Source organism: Arvicanthis niloticus, chromosome 24 (assembly GCF_011762505.2).
Source record: "Arvicanthis niloticus isolate mArvNil1 chromosome 24, mArvNil1.pat.X, whole genome shotgun sequence".
Classification (NCBI taxonomy): domain Eukaryota; kingdom Metazoa; phylum Chordata; class Mammalia; order Rodentia; family Muridae; genus Arvicanthis; species Arvicanthis niloticus.
The window spans coordinates 12,573,205-12,589,191 of NC_133432.1; the positions used below are offsets into that span (position 1 = coordinate 12,573,205).

The 15,987-nt window shown below is 42.6% G+C and overlaps 1 protein-coding gene across 10 annotated transcripts in view; it reads left to right on the forward strand.

Annotated features, from left to right (window-relative positions):
- Positions 1 to 15,987, forward strand: part of Atxn2 (ataxin 2) — a 97,418-nt gene that overhangs the window by 53,722 nt on the left and 27,709 nt on the right. For 9 of the 10 annotated variants that reach the window (XM_076922727.1, XM_076922717.1, XM_076922723.1 and 6 more), the window contains 5 exons: positions 5,083 to 5,207; positions 9,572 to 9,663; positions 10,077 to 10,274; positions 11,484 to 11,662; positions 13,482 to 13,691. In XM_076922727.1, the coding sequence (XP_076778842.1) occupies positions 5,083 to 5,207; positions 9,572 to 9,663; positions 10,077 to 10,274; positions 11,484 to 11,662; positions 13,482 to 13,691 (804 nt within the window). The remainder of the gene's footprint in view (positions 1 to 5,082; positions 5,208 to 9,571; positions 9,664 to 10,076; positions 10,275 to 11,483; positions 11,663 to 13,481; positions 13,692 to 15,987) is intronic. The other variant, XM_076922722.1, reaches the window with a different exon arrangement.

Genomic DNA, 15,987 nt, shown 5'->3' on the forward strand with positions numbered 1-15,987 from the left:
CCTGGTGGCCTAGAAGAGTTTCCATTACTGCAATGATCTTTAAAGATGAGCTGGACCTCAGTTTTGTTCCCAGAGAGGCCTGGCTTCCTGTCTCACCCAGCCTCAGTGAGAGTCAAAGATAGCCTGGGGGTTGGTTTTATTTTAATACCATAGTTCTTTCTATTTCTCTGTTTTAAAGTTTCCAGTTGAAGGAACAACTGTTGACTGGCTATGATGGGGTTCTTCAGAGCCTTGCATTTTGTGGTTATGTGTTTGATGATTTCTATAGTATGTAAAACAAACCTTTTCCTGACATTTAATCAGATAAATAGTAAATGTGTTTTCGGTGGGCTTAGCCATTTGGAATGGATGGTATTTGCTATTGGTTTTCTTTCTTTCTTTCTTTCTTTCTTTCTTTCTTTCTTTCTTTCTTTCTTTCTTTCGACAAAACAGGTGCTGCTGCACTGTGTTGGCATGTAGAACAGAGCTGTGTGTTTCTGGCATTCACTGTGTTGTGGGCAGGGACTTGATGCATCAGATGTAAGTTTTTAGTGGCGTGTATGGCAGAGATTGGGTTTTCAGATAGCTTGTTTGTTTTGTTTCCAGTAGAGCAGTACCCCAAGAGGCACATTACCCTTCAACATCTTGTGTAGCAGCTTACACAGGGCCACAGCCATCATAAGCACTGTTCTTCTCTTCTCCTGCCCTCCTATGTTTGTTTGCTTGCTTGCTTTTTTTTATTTTTAAGATATATTTGATTATTTTAGCTAATTAATTAATTAATTAAATGTATGTAAGTACACTGTAGCTGCCTTCAGGTGCACCAGAAGAAGGCATTGGATCTCATTACTGATGGTTGTGAGCCACCAAGTAGTTGCTGGGAATTGAACTCAGGACCTCTGGAAGAGCAGTCAGTGCTCTTAACCACTGAGCCATCTCTCCAGCCCCAAAATTAACCTGTAAACCCCACCCAAGGACCAGGCAACTTCCTAGAATTCTGGGGATTGTACAGAGCCACATGGAAAAATACAGTAGCCATATGGGTCTGTCCTTTCAAGTCCCTATAACACATATCTCAGGGCCACTCACTGGGAGTTACAAGGAGTGGTCCTGACCAAAGTCATTCCTGGTCAGTATTTAAATAAAGCTTCCTTCAAATTAGGCTCAAAAGTGTGGAACTGATTTTCCTCTTTTGAATCTCAGTATTAACATTTGGAGGCCCCAGTGAGATTAGAAAGACCTTTCCACTCAAATTCTGGAGCTAGGATTTTTACTCTGGCTTTGCCCTGTGTCCCCCTCCCCTATTAATGGCCATGCTGGGAAAAATGAAATAACAAGCATTTTTTATGGTAAGTCATAGAAGCCTTTTAAGCTAGCTTCCTGTGACAGTGTTCTGCCTGATTTTTAGATTCTGGGTTAAGGAGTGTTTCATCTGGGAATGGTGAAGACCTGATAAGCTCTGTGCACTCTCTCACCTCCACCACGCTTCAGGGCAAGGGGAGATATCCTGTGACAGTCTGTGTGGCCTTGGCTGTTCTGGAATTGCTCTGTAGACTAGGCTGGCCTCAAACTCACAGAGATTTCACTTGCCTCTGCCTCCATCTCCTGAGTGCTGGGATTAACATCATGTCCCACCACCTCCTGCCTTTATTTTAAATTATGTATACGTGTGCTGTGTGCACATGCTCGTGTGAGTCTGTGTGGACCATAGGTGTGGGATCCCTACAGCTGGAGTTACCAGATGGTTGTAAGCCGTCTGTCCAACACTGGTGTTGGGAATTGAGTTTGGGTTATCTGAAGAGCAGTATGTGCTACTGTTAACTGCCTGAGGCATCTTTCCAATCCCTTGAAGGTTTGTTTGTTTGGGGGACAAGATCTTACTTATGATAGGCTGGCTTGGAGATCCTCCCCCCCCCCCAGACAGGGTTTCTCTGTGTAGCCCTGGCTGTCCTGGAACTCAGTCTGTAGACCAGGATTGCCTCGAACTCAGAAATCTGCCTGCCTCTGCCTCCCAAGTGCCGGGATCAAAGGTGTGTGCGCCACCACCGCCCGGCAGTCTTGGAGACGTTTATGTAGCTGAGCATGACTTTTAACTTCTGCTCCTCCATCCTCCCTGGATACACACTGGGGATGGCAGGCATCACACCATCATGCACAGTGTACTTTGGTATTTTGAAACAGAAATGAGGTATCATTTGTATCCTATTATACTTGCCTGTGTACTCTGTATACTTGTGATACAGAGGCTTGAAAGTAAGGCCTTGTGCATAACAGCCATGCATTTTGCCTCTCAGCCAGTCATGATTTCTGTCTATTCTATTCAAGCTGATCCTTCTTCAGCTTCTGATTAACCAGACATGGTTAATATTACAGGTTAGCCTAGGCCACATACTGAGTTTCAGGTCATTCTAGACTGTTACAGAATGAGCTCCAATCTCAAGAACAAACTCAGCTGGATGGTAGTAGCACATGCCATTAATCCCAGCACTTAGGAGACAAGAGGCAATTGGATCTTTGAGTTCAAGGCCAGCCTGGTCTACAGATCAAGTTATAGGCATACACAGGCTACACAGAGAAACCCTATCTCTAGAGAGGGAAAAACACCCCCAAACACATTCCTGATTCTATGTAAGCACTCAGTTACAGTGCATGAGTTCTCTTTCTTTATGCATGTAGTAGGAGAAATAAAATGAATAAAAATGCCCTCTTAATGCAACCTGCATTGTAGACAGCAATGGGAACCTGAGTCTGGGAGTTCTTTTGGCATACTCATTCCTCCCAAGCTATCTCCTGAATAGACTGTTGTCTTACCCTGCTCAGGATCAGAACAGAAAATTGTAGGTCAAAGTTTGTAGGTTGTTTTTTGTGGGTTTTTTGGTTTGGTCTCCCCGCTCCCCCACTCCCACAGTGGTTCTTTTGAGAGGAGCCTTTGGTTCATCCCTACACCTGCTGACATTTTTTACACCTCCCCCAGAACACAAAAGGTCCCTTTAGGCCATCCGTGGTCTAACTACATCTGTATTCCCTAAGTCTGAAGGTGGGTAATCTCAGAGTTGTAGGGCGCCATACTAGAGTATTTCTGTGACAAAGTTCAGTCTCCAAAAAAGGAATATAATTTGTATGGCTGTGGGACAGTCTTCTATGCTTTTAACTTTTATCATATCTTCTTCTTCTGTTTCTTTGTTCCTTTTTTTCTCTGTGTCTCTGGCTCACTCTCTCTCTCTCCTCTTTCTTTAAGATAGGGTCTTATTGTATGTATTGTACAGCAGTGAACCTCCTACTTAAGCCTCCCTGTTTGGGGGCTCAGCTCCTAGCTTTAACTTTAACTTCCTGCATGAGAATGTTAGGGTTTTTTTATGCTGAGTTTGTATTTATGTAGATGTCTTACTCACTTAAATTCATGCTTTGGAAAAACTAGTGGTTAACATATTAACAGAATTTTGTTTTTGAACAGTGTTGCAGTTTTACATAGAGATGACTATTACTGGTTCTAAGTGCCCTGTAATCTGCTTTGGTGTTTTTAATTCCTTTTAGTTAAAGGAATATCAAGATCCTAAGAAATACTTATTTGCTATTATTGTTGGAATCTCACCTCTTCCTGAAAATATATATGAGTAAATCATCTTCATCTGAGTGCAGGTGCCTACAGAAGCCAGAAGAAGGGCGTCAGATCTCCTGGAATTGAAGTTACAGGTGGTTGTGAGGCTCCCGGTATAGGTGCTGAGAACTGAACCCAGATCTTCTGCAAGAGCAGAGCCACCTCTCCAGCTTCATAAATTAAGTTTACCAGTAGTTGATAGAGCTATCAGATGATGTAGAATAGGGTTTGAGTCAAGCTAGCAGGAAGTAATGAATGAAGCTAGTTGTTTTGGGCTATCTGTGGCTTCTAGTTGGTGGGGTGTTAGGAGATGAGCACCATCTTGTCCTCTGCAGAAAGCTTATCCCAAGTACAGTTCTGTTCTCCTGTTGATCTGAGGGGCTCCCTGTGCACATGCTTTGCTCTTACAGCTATAGTAGCAGGAGACATCTACTGGGGAGGCAGGCAGCTCGTAAGCACGGTGCATATCCATGTCTGTATGCCCATCATTCGGAATGATAGGTGGTTAGGGATAGCTAGCCGTGCAATGCTCTGATTAAATATTTCCACCCACATGTCTTACTTTGGCAATACCCTGATCCTTGGGGATACTAATACGTATCAGTGCCAGATCAAACCCCTTGAGTAGTCACTTTTGTGGAATAATTCTACATCTTAATGGTATTTTATTCTCCTGCTCTTTGTAGCAACTTGTAGTAAGGGTCAGGGTACAAGAGTTTGGGAGCTTGTAGTCTCTAGCAGAGCGGGTCAGAAGCATCACTGTGTTAGATATGTGACCATGAACATTCCTGTTGTTGTTTAGCTCTTGAACTCCCAGCTGTAGAGTGTAAGATCAGCTGAACATTAGGTGCCAAACAGTTTCATAAGGTAGACTCCTCAAGGGACATTAGAAGGAGTGGTATTGGGTGCATGTCAGTGAGCTTAGGCTACTAGAAGTGCCCATGAGCCTGTGGGAGACAGGCAGCACTGCAGAATCTGAACAGTTTTCTTTTTCTGGTTTCTGAGACAGGGTTTTTGTATGTACCCCTGGTTGTTCTAGAACTCACTCTGTAGACCAGCCTGGCCTTGAACTCAGAGATCTGCCTGCCTCTACCTCCTGAGTGCTGGGACTAAAGATGTGGAACACCACTGCCCCACTTGAATCTGAACTTCTTAAGGTGGTATTGAAGAAATGTTTTGCAAAGGGACAGATCACTTAGGAATGGTCTTTTTTAATACATATATTGTCAGGAGATAAGTTTGGATACTGACCCCTACATGGAGACCTAAGCTTAGAAAGTTAAAATCATTCTGCCTAGTCACACATGGCAGACACTCCCTAGCTATCCCAGCACTGGGAAGGTATGTGCAGGAAGGAGGGTTACAAGTTCAAGGCTAGCCAGGGCTACATATTATATTTCAGGCCATCTAGGGCTACATAGTAAGACACTGTCTCAACACAGAAACAAGACAACTAGTGTATTTGGCTATAGATACTTAGTGTCGCCTGCCTGTTGTTCTTACAGATGCTTTTACTGACTCTGCTCTCAGTGCTAAAGTGAATGGTGAGCACAAGGAGAAGGACCTGGAACCCTGGGATGCAGGGGAGCTCACAGCCAGCGAAGAGCTGGAGCCTCTGGAGAATGATGTGGTGAGTGCCCTCTCAGTGTGCTCTGCACACCCCAGCTCTCAGTGTCAGCATGTTTCTGTCATAGGGAACACGCGTAGAACAGCACTTTCTCTGGGCAGTTGGTAAAGAGTAAGAGAAGGAAAGAATTTCTCCTTGACTGGAGGTCTGAGCACTCCTAAATTACTTCTTTGTGATGATCAGTTTACTAAAGGAAATCGACAGTTACAAGATGGCAGCCTGTTTTGTTTAGAATACCAGCAAAATAAGCAGCCACAAGCAGGTAGTGTTTAATTGTATGTTGACTTCCTTAGAAATGAGGTCAAGCTGGCCTTTTTGTTTGAGCAAGCGTTGTCATTAAGATAGTTTCAGGTTGGGTGTGGCAATTGTGATGGTCAGCACTCAGTGGTAGAAGTAGAAGGGTTAAGAGTTCAAGATCAGCCTCCACTAAAGAGAAAGTTTGAGGCTAGCCTGAACTATATAAGACCCAGACTCAAAGCCAAACAACAACAACAAATCCCAAGTCAGCTAGGTATCATGTTATCTGCCTTTAATACCAGGAGGCAGAGACAGACAGGTCTACATGGCAAGTTTGAGGCTACAGCTACACAACCAGATGGTGAATGAAAAATAGCAATCATAAAAGATAAATACTTAGGTTACATTAAAATTGAAGCATTGCATAAATTTCTTGAACTTAAAATTAGTATCCTTCTCTATAGAAACTGCTTCTGAATGCCCATTTATCATCTTTTATTTTTTGTTTTCTCTTGGTATCCCATCTACAAGGCAAATTTTAGTGAACTTTGATAGAGCATAGAGCTTATTATATTTTCTTTAATTAAACATTTATTTAATGTGTATGGGCATATTGTATATGTCTGTGCACTTATACCTGATGCCTTGAGAGGCCAGAAGAGTGTGTCAGACCCCTAGAACTGGAGTTACAGACAACCGTGAATTTCTATTTGGGTACTGGAAATTGTGCCTGGATCTTTTGGAAAAGCAGCCAGTGCTTACAACCATTGAGCCATCTCCCCAGTCTCCTTGAGCATAGAGATTTAATGCTATGGAGTGCCATAAGTAAAGGTTGAGTGAGCAAAGAACAGAGAACCAACCAAATTTGCTGTGTGAGGCATAGTAATATAGGAAATAGTATCTTCTCTAAGAGCTCAACCACCTCAAAGAACAAAACTGCCCCGGGAGGTTGTCAGTATTAGTCTTCAAAGTTTAAAGAATTACCAAAACTTAATATAATGGTTTTCACGTGTGCATCACTGCACCATTGTGATGGGAAAGAGGTACAATTTTTACTTTATCAGTTTGGGAGATAAGCTCGTTAATGGTTTGAGGAGGAGACTCTGGCAGTTTATCAAAATTTAAAATGTAAGTGTGGTTTGTTCTATTAGTCTTACTATGAAGAATTTACTCTAGCTAGGCACTTGGACTCTGAGTTCAAGGCCAACCTGATCTACATAGCAAGTTCTAGGCCTTCCTGGGCTACCCTGTGGGACTCTATCTTTGTTTTGTTTTTAAGATTTATTTATTTATTTTATGTATATGAGTACACTGTAGCCATCTTCAGACACACCAGAAGAGGCCATCAGATCCCATTACAGATGGTTGTGAGCCATCATGTGGTTGCTGGGAATTGAACTCAGGACCTCTGGAAGAGCAGTCAGTGCTCTTAACCACTGACCCATCTCTCTAGCATGCTGTTTTTGGTTTTTTGAGACATAATTTCTCTCTGTAGCCTTGGCTGTCCTAGAACTCACTCTGTAGACCACAATGGCCTCAAACTCAGATCCACCTGCCTCTTCTTACCTCCTAAATGCTGAGATTAAAGGGGTGTGCAACCACATCCTGGCTTGAGACCTTGTCTTTTTTTTTTTTTTTTTTTTTTTAACGGAAATATATAAATTTAAAATAGAAAAGAATGTACCTTAGTCCTAATATATCTATAATACATGGAAATAATTATATGTCATGATATTTTTTGCAACATTATTTCTATTAGTAGGTTCCCATCAGAAAAGCATAATACTGATACTTAATAGAAATATGTAGCTACCAAAAACCAGTATTCAAATAGGAAAGATAACTCATTTATTAACAGGAAAAGCAAGCTGAAGAATAGCAATACTGTATTTAACTTTTAAAAATACACAGGTTGTGTGTGTGTGTGTGTGTGTGTGTGTGTGTGTGAGAGAGAGAGAGAGAGAGAGAGAGAGAGAGAGAGAGAGAGAGAGAGAGAGAGAGAGAGAGACTGACTACTCTGACTGACTCCTGGTCCTCGGTTACAGGGAGTTGAGATCTGCTACGAAGGTGCTGCAAATTCTTCTGCAAGAGTTCTAAGAGCACATTTTTGTTGGCGGTGGTTGTTTGTTTGTTTTGAAACAGGGATTTTCTCTGTAGACATGACTGCCTTGGAACTTACTCTGTAGACCTGGCTATGTGAACTCAGCTCTGCCTGCCTCTACCTCGTGGGTACTGGGGTTAACGGCCTGTGCCACCGTGCTGAGCTCTGTAGTAGCAGCTCTTACCCTTGGAACCATTAGCTGAAGCCCATGAAACTCCTAAGAGTGGTTATTTCTGTGCCCTGGAACTTGAAATCGTTAGTTTTAGTGTGTATTTTTTTCTGTTGAGTGTGATGGATCACTCAAATTACTGAAATTATAGTCTTCCAATTAAAAAATATCTATCTATGTATCTAATGAAAGTTAGAGTGCGTATTGTGGCTTGCATGTGGAGTCCGAGGACAGCTTGTGGGAGTGGTGGGAGTTGCTGCTCTTCCTCCACTGTGTGCTTTAGTAAAGTAATATGTTTTCTTGACTACTGAGCCATCAGCCTGTCGTCTTTAAAAGGAGAGTTGAATGTGAGATTTGCTGGGGCCCAGGAGTTGCCTCACAAATTATATGAACATGGATCTCTGTCAGACAGGGATAGTTTATTGAGCATTCGCCCCAGGACCAATGGTTGAGAGCTGCAGACCAGACTCGGGAGTTGGCCGTGACAGTGGGTCAGGATCCTGTAGGGCTTTTCAGCCTGAAACTTACAGACTGAAACCTATAAATTGGTGCCATGGTATTCCACCAATCAGGATCCGAGGATAGGGGACTGACTTCCTTAGGAACGTGTCTTTGTTGTACATTTATCCTGCTCCCGTTGGTTGCAGTATTCAACTGTGGCAGGGACATGTCTTAGGTTGTCAATCAGGATATCAGTTACCCATGTACATACCTCTTTCTGGCAAGTAGGATGTCAGTTCCCAAGGAGGTCTTAGGAACTTAAACTTTACTTGATCCCTACTCAAAATGGAAGTCTTAATCTAAAAAGCTTCTTATATTGGTGCAGGTGTTTCTCTTATATTGGGATCCATCCAGGGGGCAGCTTATAAAAGTAAAAACCATAGAAGCTTATACATAGATGTAGGAAGTGCTGCTTGGCAATTGGTTTGGGTTCAAGCTTATTGTGGCTAACTATTCGAAGGGTTCTAACTGACTTCTGTTGTGATTGATTTCCAAGAACACCAAAGCATGGAAGTTAATGGAATCTGCAATCAACTAGAGCATGAAAAAGTTCCTTATGACATTAGTAACAGCACAGAATGGCAGACTAGAAAGGTCACAGTTACCTAGGCCTTAACAAGATTGATTGGCACCAAAGAGTCTGGCTGTGTTTTTCTCATTTTTTCAGGTTGAAGAGTACAGCCTGTGTTTTGAGAGTGGCAGTTTACTCCCTCCAATGGAGGGGAACAGTACTGACGTTGAAAGTTAGGATAGTGGGACCCATAGCTGTTGCTGGGATCTTCTGCAACCTTTCATGGGAAACAGCTTTAAAACTTAGCCTGTGACATCCCCTTTGCCTTCTTCCTATGGCTTTAAGCAAGCTGCCCTTCCTCACCTGCCTAGGGGAGGGGTATGGTTTTGTTCTGCATGGAAATCTAGTAGAAAAAGTTTTGACTCTGCTTGTGGGGAAGGCTGTTAAGATAGGTGAAGAGAGAACTTGGATCCAGAGGCCCTGTACAACTCATGTAATCCCTACTGATTTAAAAGGATGGTGTGTGTAAGAGAAACACTTTACCTAAAGAGTTGTTTTTTGGTTTTGTTTGATATAGGGCTTTTTTTTTCCCCCTTTCCTTTCCCTTTTCCTTTCTTTTCTTTTTCTGTAACCCAGGCTGACCCTTGAACTGAAAATATCCTCTTGTCTCAGTCTCCTAAGTGCTGGTATGACAGGTGTGAGCTGTGGCTAGCTTGTCTTTAATGGTTGCTAAAGTAAAGTTTGCCTTTTTGTAGGGAGGAGGGGAGAGTTAGAGCCAACCAGCACAGTCTGCTGGATGTTACTGTAAACATGCTGAATTGAAAAGTTGACCTTCATTTTCCTTCTAGTCTAACGGATGGGATCCCAATGATATGTTTCGATATAATGAAGAGAATTACGGTGTGGTGTCCACATACGATAGCAGTTTATCTTCATATACGTAAGTTCATTGAGTTCCCTTTTAGTGTATCTGTCTTTGATTTTTGTCAGCTTAAATTGTTCTTATCACATTGTTTTTATTAACTATTCAGACTGACAGACTCACATTAAAACAGAGAATAAATGTTTTTTCCTTACCTATACTTTGTTTTCTGGCCAAAATACATTTTGTTTTTAAATTGTAAAAATGTTACAGTTTTTTTTTTTTTTTTTTAAAACAGGGATAAGGGTTAGAGTGAACCAGTTCTTGATATAGTAAATCTTCTTCTATATAACAGCAACAACAAAAAAACATATTTTGATTTATGATAGCAAAGTCCCTAACTTTGTCAATGTTCTTGACTCCATACTGTAGAGTTTGTTACTAGCTGAGGGTCGGAATGGTCACCTATGTCTTCTTGTCTTTGTGTTTAGGGTTCCCTTAGAAAGGGACAACTCAGAAGAATTTCTAAAACGGGAGGCGAGGGCAAACCAGTTAGCAGAAGAAATTGAATCCAGTGCTCAGTACAAAGCTCGTGTGGCCCTTGAGAATGACGACCGAAGTGAGGAAGAAAAATACACAGCAGTCCAGAGAAACTGCAGTGACCGGGAGGGGCATGGCACCAACACTAGGTATTCAAACAGAACTACAGTGCACTGTCTTGGGCACATGATTCAAAGCCTGTGTGAGAAGATGTAGTCTGGCTGTTTCCTCTTTCGTGAAGATAAGGAGAAAGTGGTGGTTGATTTGGCTTAAGATTTTGTTGGAGAGGTGGGCAGTGGTTGTATGCGCCTTCAATCCTGGCACTTGGGAGGCAGAGTTCAATGCAAACCTTGGACCCCCCTCCCCAACACACACAAATTTCTGTTAGAGAAAAGATTGTGGTCATTTTAATAGTATCTTTTGGGATTAGCTCTCGGAGTCAAGTGTTGGACCCATGTTAGGACCCAGCCCAGACCCTGAGGAGCTCCTTAAAACCAGGTCAGAGTGGGACCCAGTGACCTAGGTAGTGCACTTCTGGCTTGCATGATGCAGGTCTATTCAGAGCATCAGAATATCGCAATGAGGGGAAGAATTAGCATTGCCTGTGTAGTTTAAGAGAACCTCACCAGAGGTGACATTTTTAATATAGTAATGGAGCCTGTCTGCCACTGGTAGTGTGGGGAATTGTTTCACCTCTGTAGAACATGGTCCTGTAAGAGAATCTGGCCTCTTCAGGTAAACACTAAGAACCCAGGGTCAATATTTTTGACGCTACGGTGGCAGGTGACAGAAGCACTTGTGTGCCATGCTTGACGAGTAACCTGTAGGGAGCCTTGAGGAGCAAAGACACTGAGGCAGAGAGCCTATCCGTGTGATGAGCCATTACAGCAGAAAGTGGCAAACTGCCAGACAGAGTCAAGGAAGGCTGGAAAAACTAGGGAGAGATGAACTTTACTTGAAAATTCAACTGTTGATGATGCTTGTTCTGAGAACACATGAGCTGCAGGCAGTGTGGAGTGACTTTGAAAGGAGAAATGATGCACAGTGGTTGCGTGCATTTACAGGGCTGTGGGACTGTCATTTATTCAAAACAGTAGAAAACCTGCTGCATTGTGGGTAAAGCTGATTCTCCCGTCAAGATTCCACAGCTGAGTCTTACGATTTCCCTAATCATCACAGAGTGCTAGGATGAAAGTGAGCACACCTTGTTAAAGTGCTGGTGCCGAGACCTGCAGGGCTGTGAGGCAGCCTGGAGACTGAAGCTTCTGTGACAGGCTTCTACTTAATGGACCTCTCAGTGTGTTTTGTTAGTCCAGTACTTTTTACAATAAATGATTTAGAGGATCTCTCATTTCCAGGGAAAATAAATATATTCCTCCTGGACAAAGAAACAGAGAAGTCATATCCTGGGGAAGTGGGAGACAGAGCTCACCAAGGATGGGCCAGCCTGGACCAGGTTCCATGCCATCAAGAGCTGCTGCTCACACTTCAGATTTCAACCCGAACGCTGGCTCAGACCAAAGAGTAGTTAATGGAGGCAAGTATTTTGACCATACTTGTTATGTTTTGTTTGCATACAGAGCTAGACCATACTTGTTATGTTTTTGATCAGATACAGAGCTGAACATTTAAGAGTTTACATATGTGATAGGAATGTGCATGCTGTTTGTGAATATTTTGGAGTAGTTTTTATTATCTATAATATAGTTTGTTTTGTGGCTACCAGACAGTATGACACTGTATTTGTCCTTGTCGTGTGTCGGGTGGCAGCATGTACTGAGCTGTTCCACCCTCTCCTACTCATTTGGCCTAAGACACTCCACAGACAGACAGGAAACTTCTAAACAATGGGGAATGACACTGGGCCTAGTTCATGAGGAAGACACTGAGTTAGTGCAGATTCGTTTTCATTAACTATGGTGGATTCCATCCTCTTACTTCAAGGAAGAACTTGGGGTCATTTGTAATATCAGAAATAAGCAAGAGTCATGTGACGAAAGTCATCAGAGAATTGTGCTTACAAATACGGCACAGACAAGCTTTGATTTCTGAGGGTAGGTGTTAGAGGGTATCAGCTTGGATCTCTAAGTAGGAAGGCACTTTCTGTAGTGTCCCCAGTCAGTTGACTACAGATCATAGGTGTGTGTAGAAATCTGGAAGATGGAAATATGGTAACTGACAGGGAAAGAGAGTGGACAGGCGACATTATAGCTTGAAGGTTAGAGCAGTGCTAGCTGGATGAGGTAGGTGCTCACGCCTGAGCAGAGGAGGAGCCGTCAGGCTCCATAGGCAGTTTGAGTCAGCCTGGGTCCCGTGAGGCCTCATGGAAAAGAAGGGAGAGGGAGAAGAATGTCAGCGTGAGAAAGCAGAACACTAGGTTTCCAGTTTCGTTTGTTTTTGCTGAGTCTTTTCTCCAGAATTCCTCTCCAAGGAAACACTCTTGAGTAGTTTCCCTACTTAGTAATGATGGTGAAATTTCTTTGCTCACTGAGTGAAGATTTTCACTTGTTTATGAACAGAATTTTCAAGTTAAAAACATGAAGGGGGCTGAGAAATGTATAATACTCCAGTGTGTGGAGCCCCCTAGCCTGCTGGAGAGGAACTGTGGACTGTTGACTAAGCACCAGGGAAGTGGCTGATGCCGGGGCTGGGGTCAGGTTTGTGCCCAGCGGCTTACAGGTTACTGTTGGTGTATAGACAATAGATAGGCAGGGCCCATTCCCGTGTGCCAGAATGAGATTCGTTTTACAGAAGCACAGGGTGCTGTTACTCTAGCATTCTAGAAATCAACAGAAGGAAGGTTTCATTTCTACCTCAACAGGACATGCCTAGTGGCCTTTGAAACAGACATTCTGGTTCAGATGTAGACCTGAGGAAGCTCAGGTGAGAGTAGGAGAAGAGCTTTGACAGTGGCTCTAGTGGCTGCTGTTTCTGTTTATTGTTCAGAGCTAAGACCAGTGAAGGGGCTGTCTTCCTGAGCAGGAGTCACTGTGTTTATTGAGGGGGTTATCTGTGTGTACAACATGCTCTTCACAAGTGATGGCTGACAACAGCTGAAGAAGTAGGCATACTAGGCAGAGTCTTAACTGTCTTCTTCAGTAGTATGTGTAGATCCTAATTAACCCTTTGGGAACGTGGATTCATTTAAACAGACTTAAATTTAAGGAGGTTAAAGTGAAATGTGAATTTGTGTCAGTTAAGTTGTGCTAAAACTTATCACAAATCAAATGACTGTCCTCAAAGGGTTAAAATGTACAAGAAATCATTTTTGTCATTTTACTTTTTTTTCTGTTTACTTTTTCCCTCATTTTTTTCTTTAGTTTTTATACTTTCCTTCATATCATTTGTTCTGTCAGGTGTTCCCTGGCCATCGCCTTGCCCATCTCCTTCCTCTCGCCCACCTTCTCGCTACCAGTCAGGTCCCAACTCTCTTCCACCTCGGGCAGCCACCCCTACACGGCCGCCCTCCAGGCCCCCCTCGAGGCCATCCAGACCCCCGTCTCACCCCTCTGCTCATGGCTCTCCAGCTCCTGTCTCTACTATGCCTAAACGCATGTCTTCAGAAGGTACAATACCACGATTTGTTCATGGTTTTGTTTGTCTTTGTTTAGCTCCTTTGTGAGGTTATGACTACAAAATAGTTTCCTCTTCATTATTTAATAACCTATAATTTTGTGTTTTAACTTTAGTTTATTAAAAGTATTAACCTTTTGTTCACTAGAGTAAAGTGTGCTAAGTGCCGTGTAAAGCTCTGCACTGTCCTGGTGCACGGATGGGTCTGGCCTGTCTAGCAATAGTGCTCCTGTGCAGCCCAGGACAGGGACGGAACGAACTGAGCACTTTCTGCTCCTGGAGGTGGGTGGGGTATGGGGGCCGCCACATTCAACTTCCTGGTCATGGTGCCGGTGAACCTTCCTGTTGGCCAAAGGCAGGAGTACTATTTTGGGGTCCTTTGTGATCCATGACATCCCTTGTAGTGGCCTTGTACACTTGCCCTCAGGTAACAGTAGTTTTTAGAGTGCCTGAGGAATTACTAATTTAATTGAATAATTATTTTAAATTAGTTTTACAATATCACTGTAGTGAAAGACTGCTTTAATCTGTAGGGAGACCTTTATTTAAAGTTTATCCATTACAAAACAGGTATAGATTTGAGGCTTTTCTGTCTTTTTGGCTCTTGTCAAATTGTATTTAATGCTTAATTCACCATTGTTGCATGTCATATACTTTGATTGATGGCACGTCTGTAATCCCAGTGCCTGGTATACAATACAGGCAGGAGGATTGCCGAAAGTCAAGGTCAGTTTGGCTTGTATAATAAGTTCTAAGCCTGCCAGGACTATACAGTGAGACTGTCCTAGCCACCCTGACACCCTGCCCAAAAAAAGGTAGCATTCTGGTTTAATGCAGTTTATAAGTTAAAACATCCTTTGTTCTAAATGACAGTGTCCTTTGTTCAGAGGATTTGTTTATATTCTAATCACCTTGTCTTGGTAAAGTCATAATGAATATAGCTGATCAAGACTGATAAAGTTTTCTAAAGAAGCTGTTTGGGAATAAACTGTATGCCAATATTGTTAAATTTTTGCCCAGGCAGAAGGGAACTTCATAGCAGAAGATTGCAATGTCACAAAGGCAAATTTCACTGACTTTTAATGAATGCTCTCATAGTGGCTCCTAGCAGCAACATGGAGCTATTGCAGACCATTAGGGTAAGGGTGCTTATTCTACGAGGATGTTTCAGATAGGACTGAGCACAAGTGAACTGTAAGCATTGCATCGTAGTGAGATGAAAGGGCTACTTTTGGACTGCCCAGAATGCATGCTCTACAGTTTGAGAGTGCGGGTTCCTCCAGGTGAAAGCCCTAATAGTAGGCTGGCAAGGTGGCTTTGTGGATGAAAGTCCTTGCAATGCAAGCCTAATGACCTGGGTATGGTCTCTGGAACTCATGTACAGGTGGAAAAAGAGAACTAACTCCACAAAGTTGACTTCATACCTGCACATACATGCCATGGCACATACAAACCCACCCCACACCACACACATAGAATAGTAATAATACATTTTAAAAATTCAAAAAAAAAAAAAAAAAAGAGGAAAATCCTAACTTGAATTAGCATTTTCTCAGAGCACATGTCTATGTTCCCACTTAAGGACACAGCAGAGAGCATGTGTTAGGAGCCTCTCATGGCCTCTGAGAGGGGTAGTTCTGGACTTAGGTTTTTAATCTGGCTGGTTGTGCTACAGGCTGTAGTCACAGCAGTCTCTGGCTGCCAGAGTCAGTGATGGCGGGTGAGTGTCATCAGCTCACACAGTGCAGCTTTCTACACAGAGTCCTTGTTGTTCTTACATGGCAGCCACTTACACGTGCGGAGCCATGATTTGTAAAATTGATGATTGTGGCAAAAGATGGAAAGAACTGAGGTTTCCGTTTAAAAATTTTCCCCCCCTGGAGCCCTAAAGGATGTAGCTCAGAGATAGAATGATAGCCTAACAAGTATGGAGTTCCCAGTTTGGTTCCTATCACTGTTATAAATAAATAAATAAATAAATAAATAAATAAATAAATTTTTTTGGGTCTCATTTTGGAAGTAACAAAATCTGGGGCTGGAGAGATGGCTCAGAGGTTAAGAGCACTGGCTATTCTTCCAGAGGTTCTGAGTTCGATTCCCAGCAACCACATGATGGTTCACAACCATCTATAAATGAGATCTGGTTCCCTCTTCTGGCCTGCAGGTGTACATTCAGACAAAACACTGTCTACATAATAAATAAGTCTTTTAAAAAAATCTGGTAGAAAGGTAAAATGATAATATCCAATCATACACCTGGGATTCCTACTAAAAGTTTATTATAACATA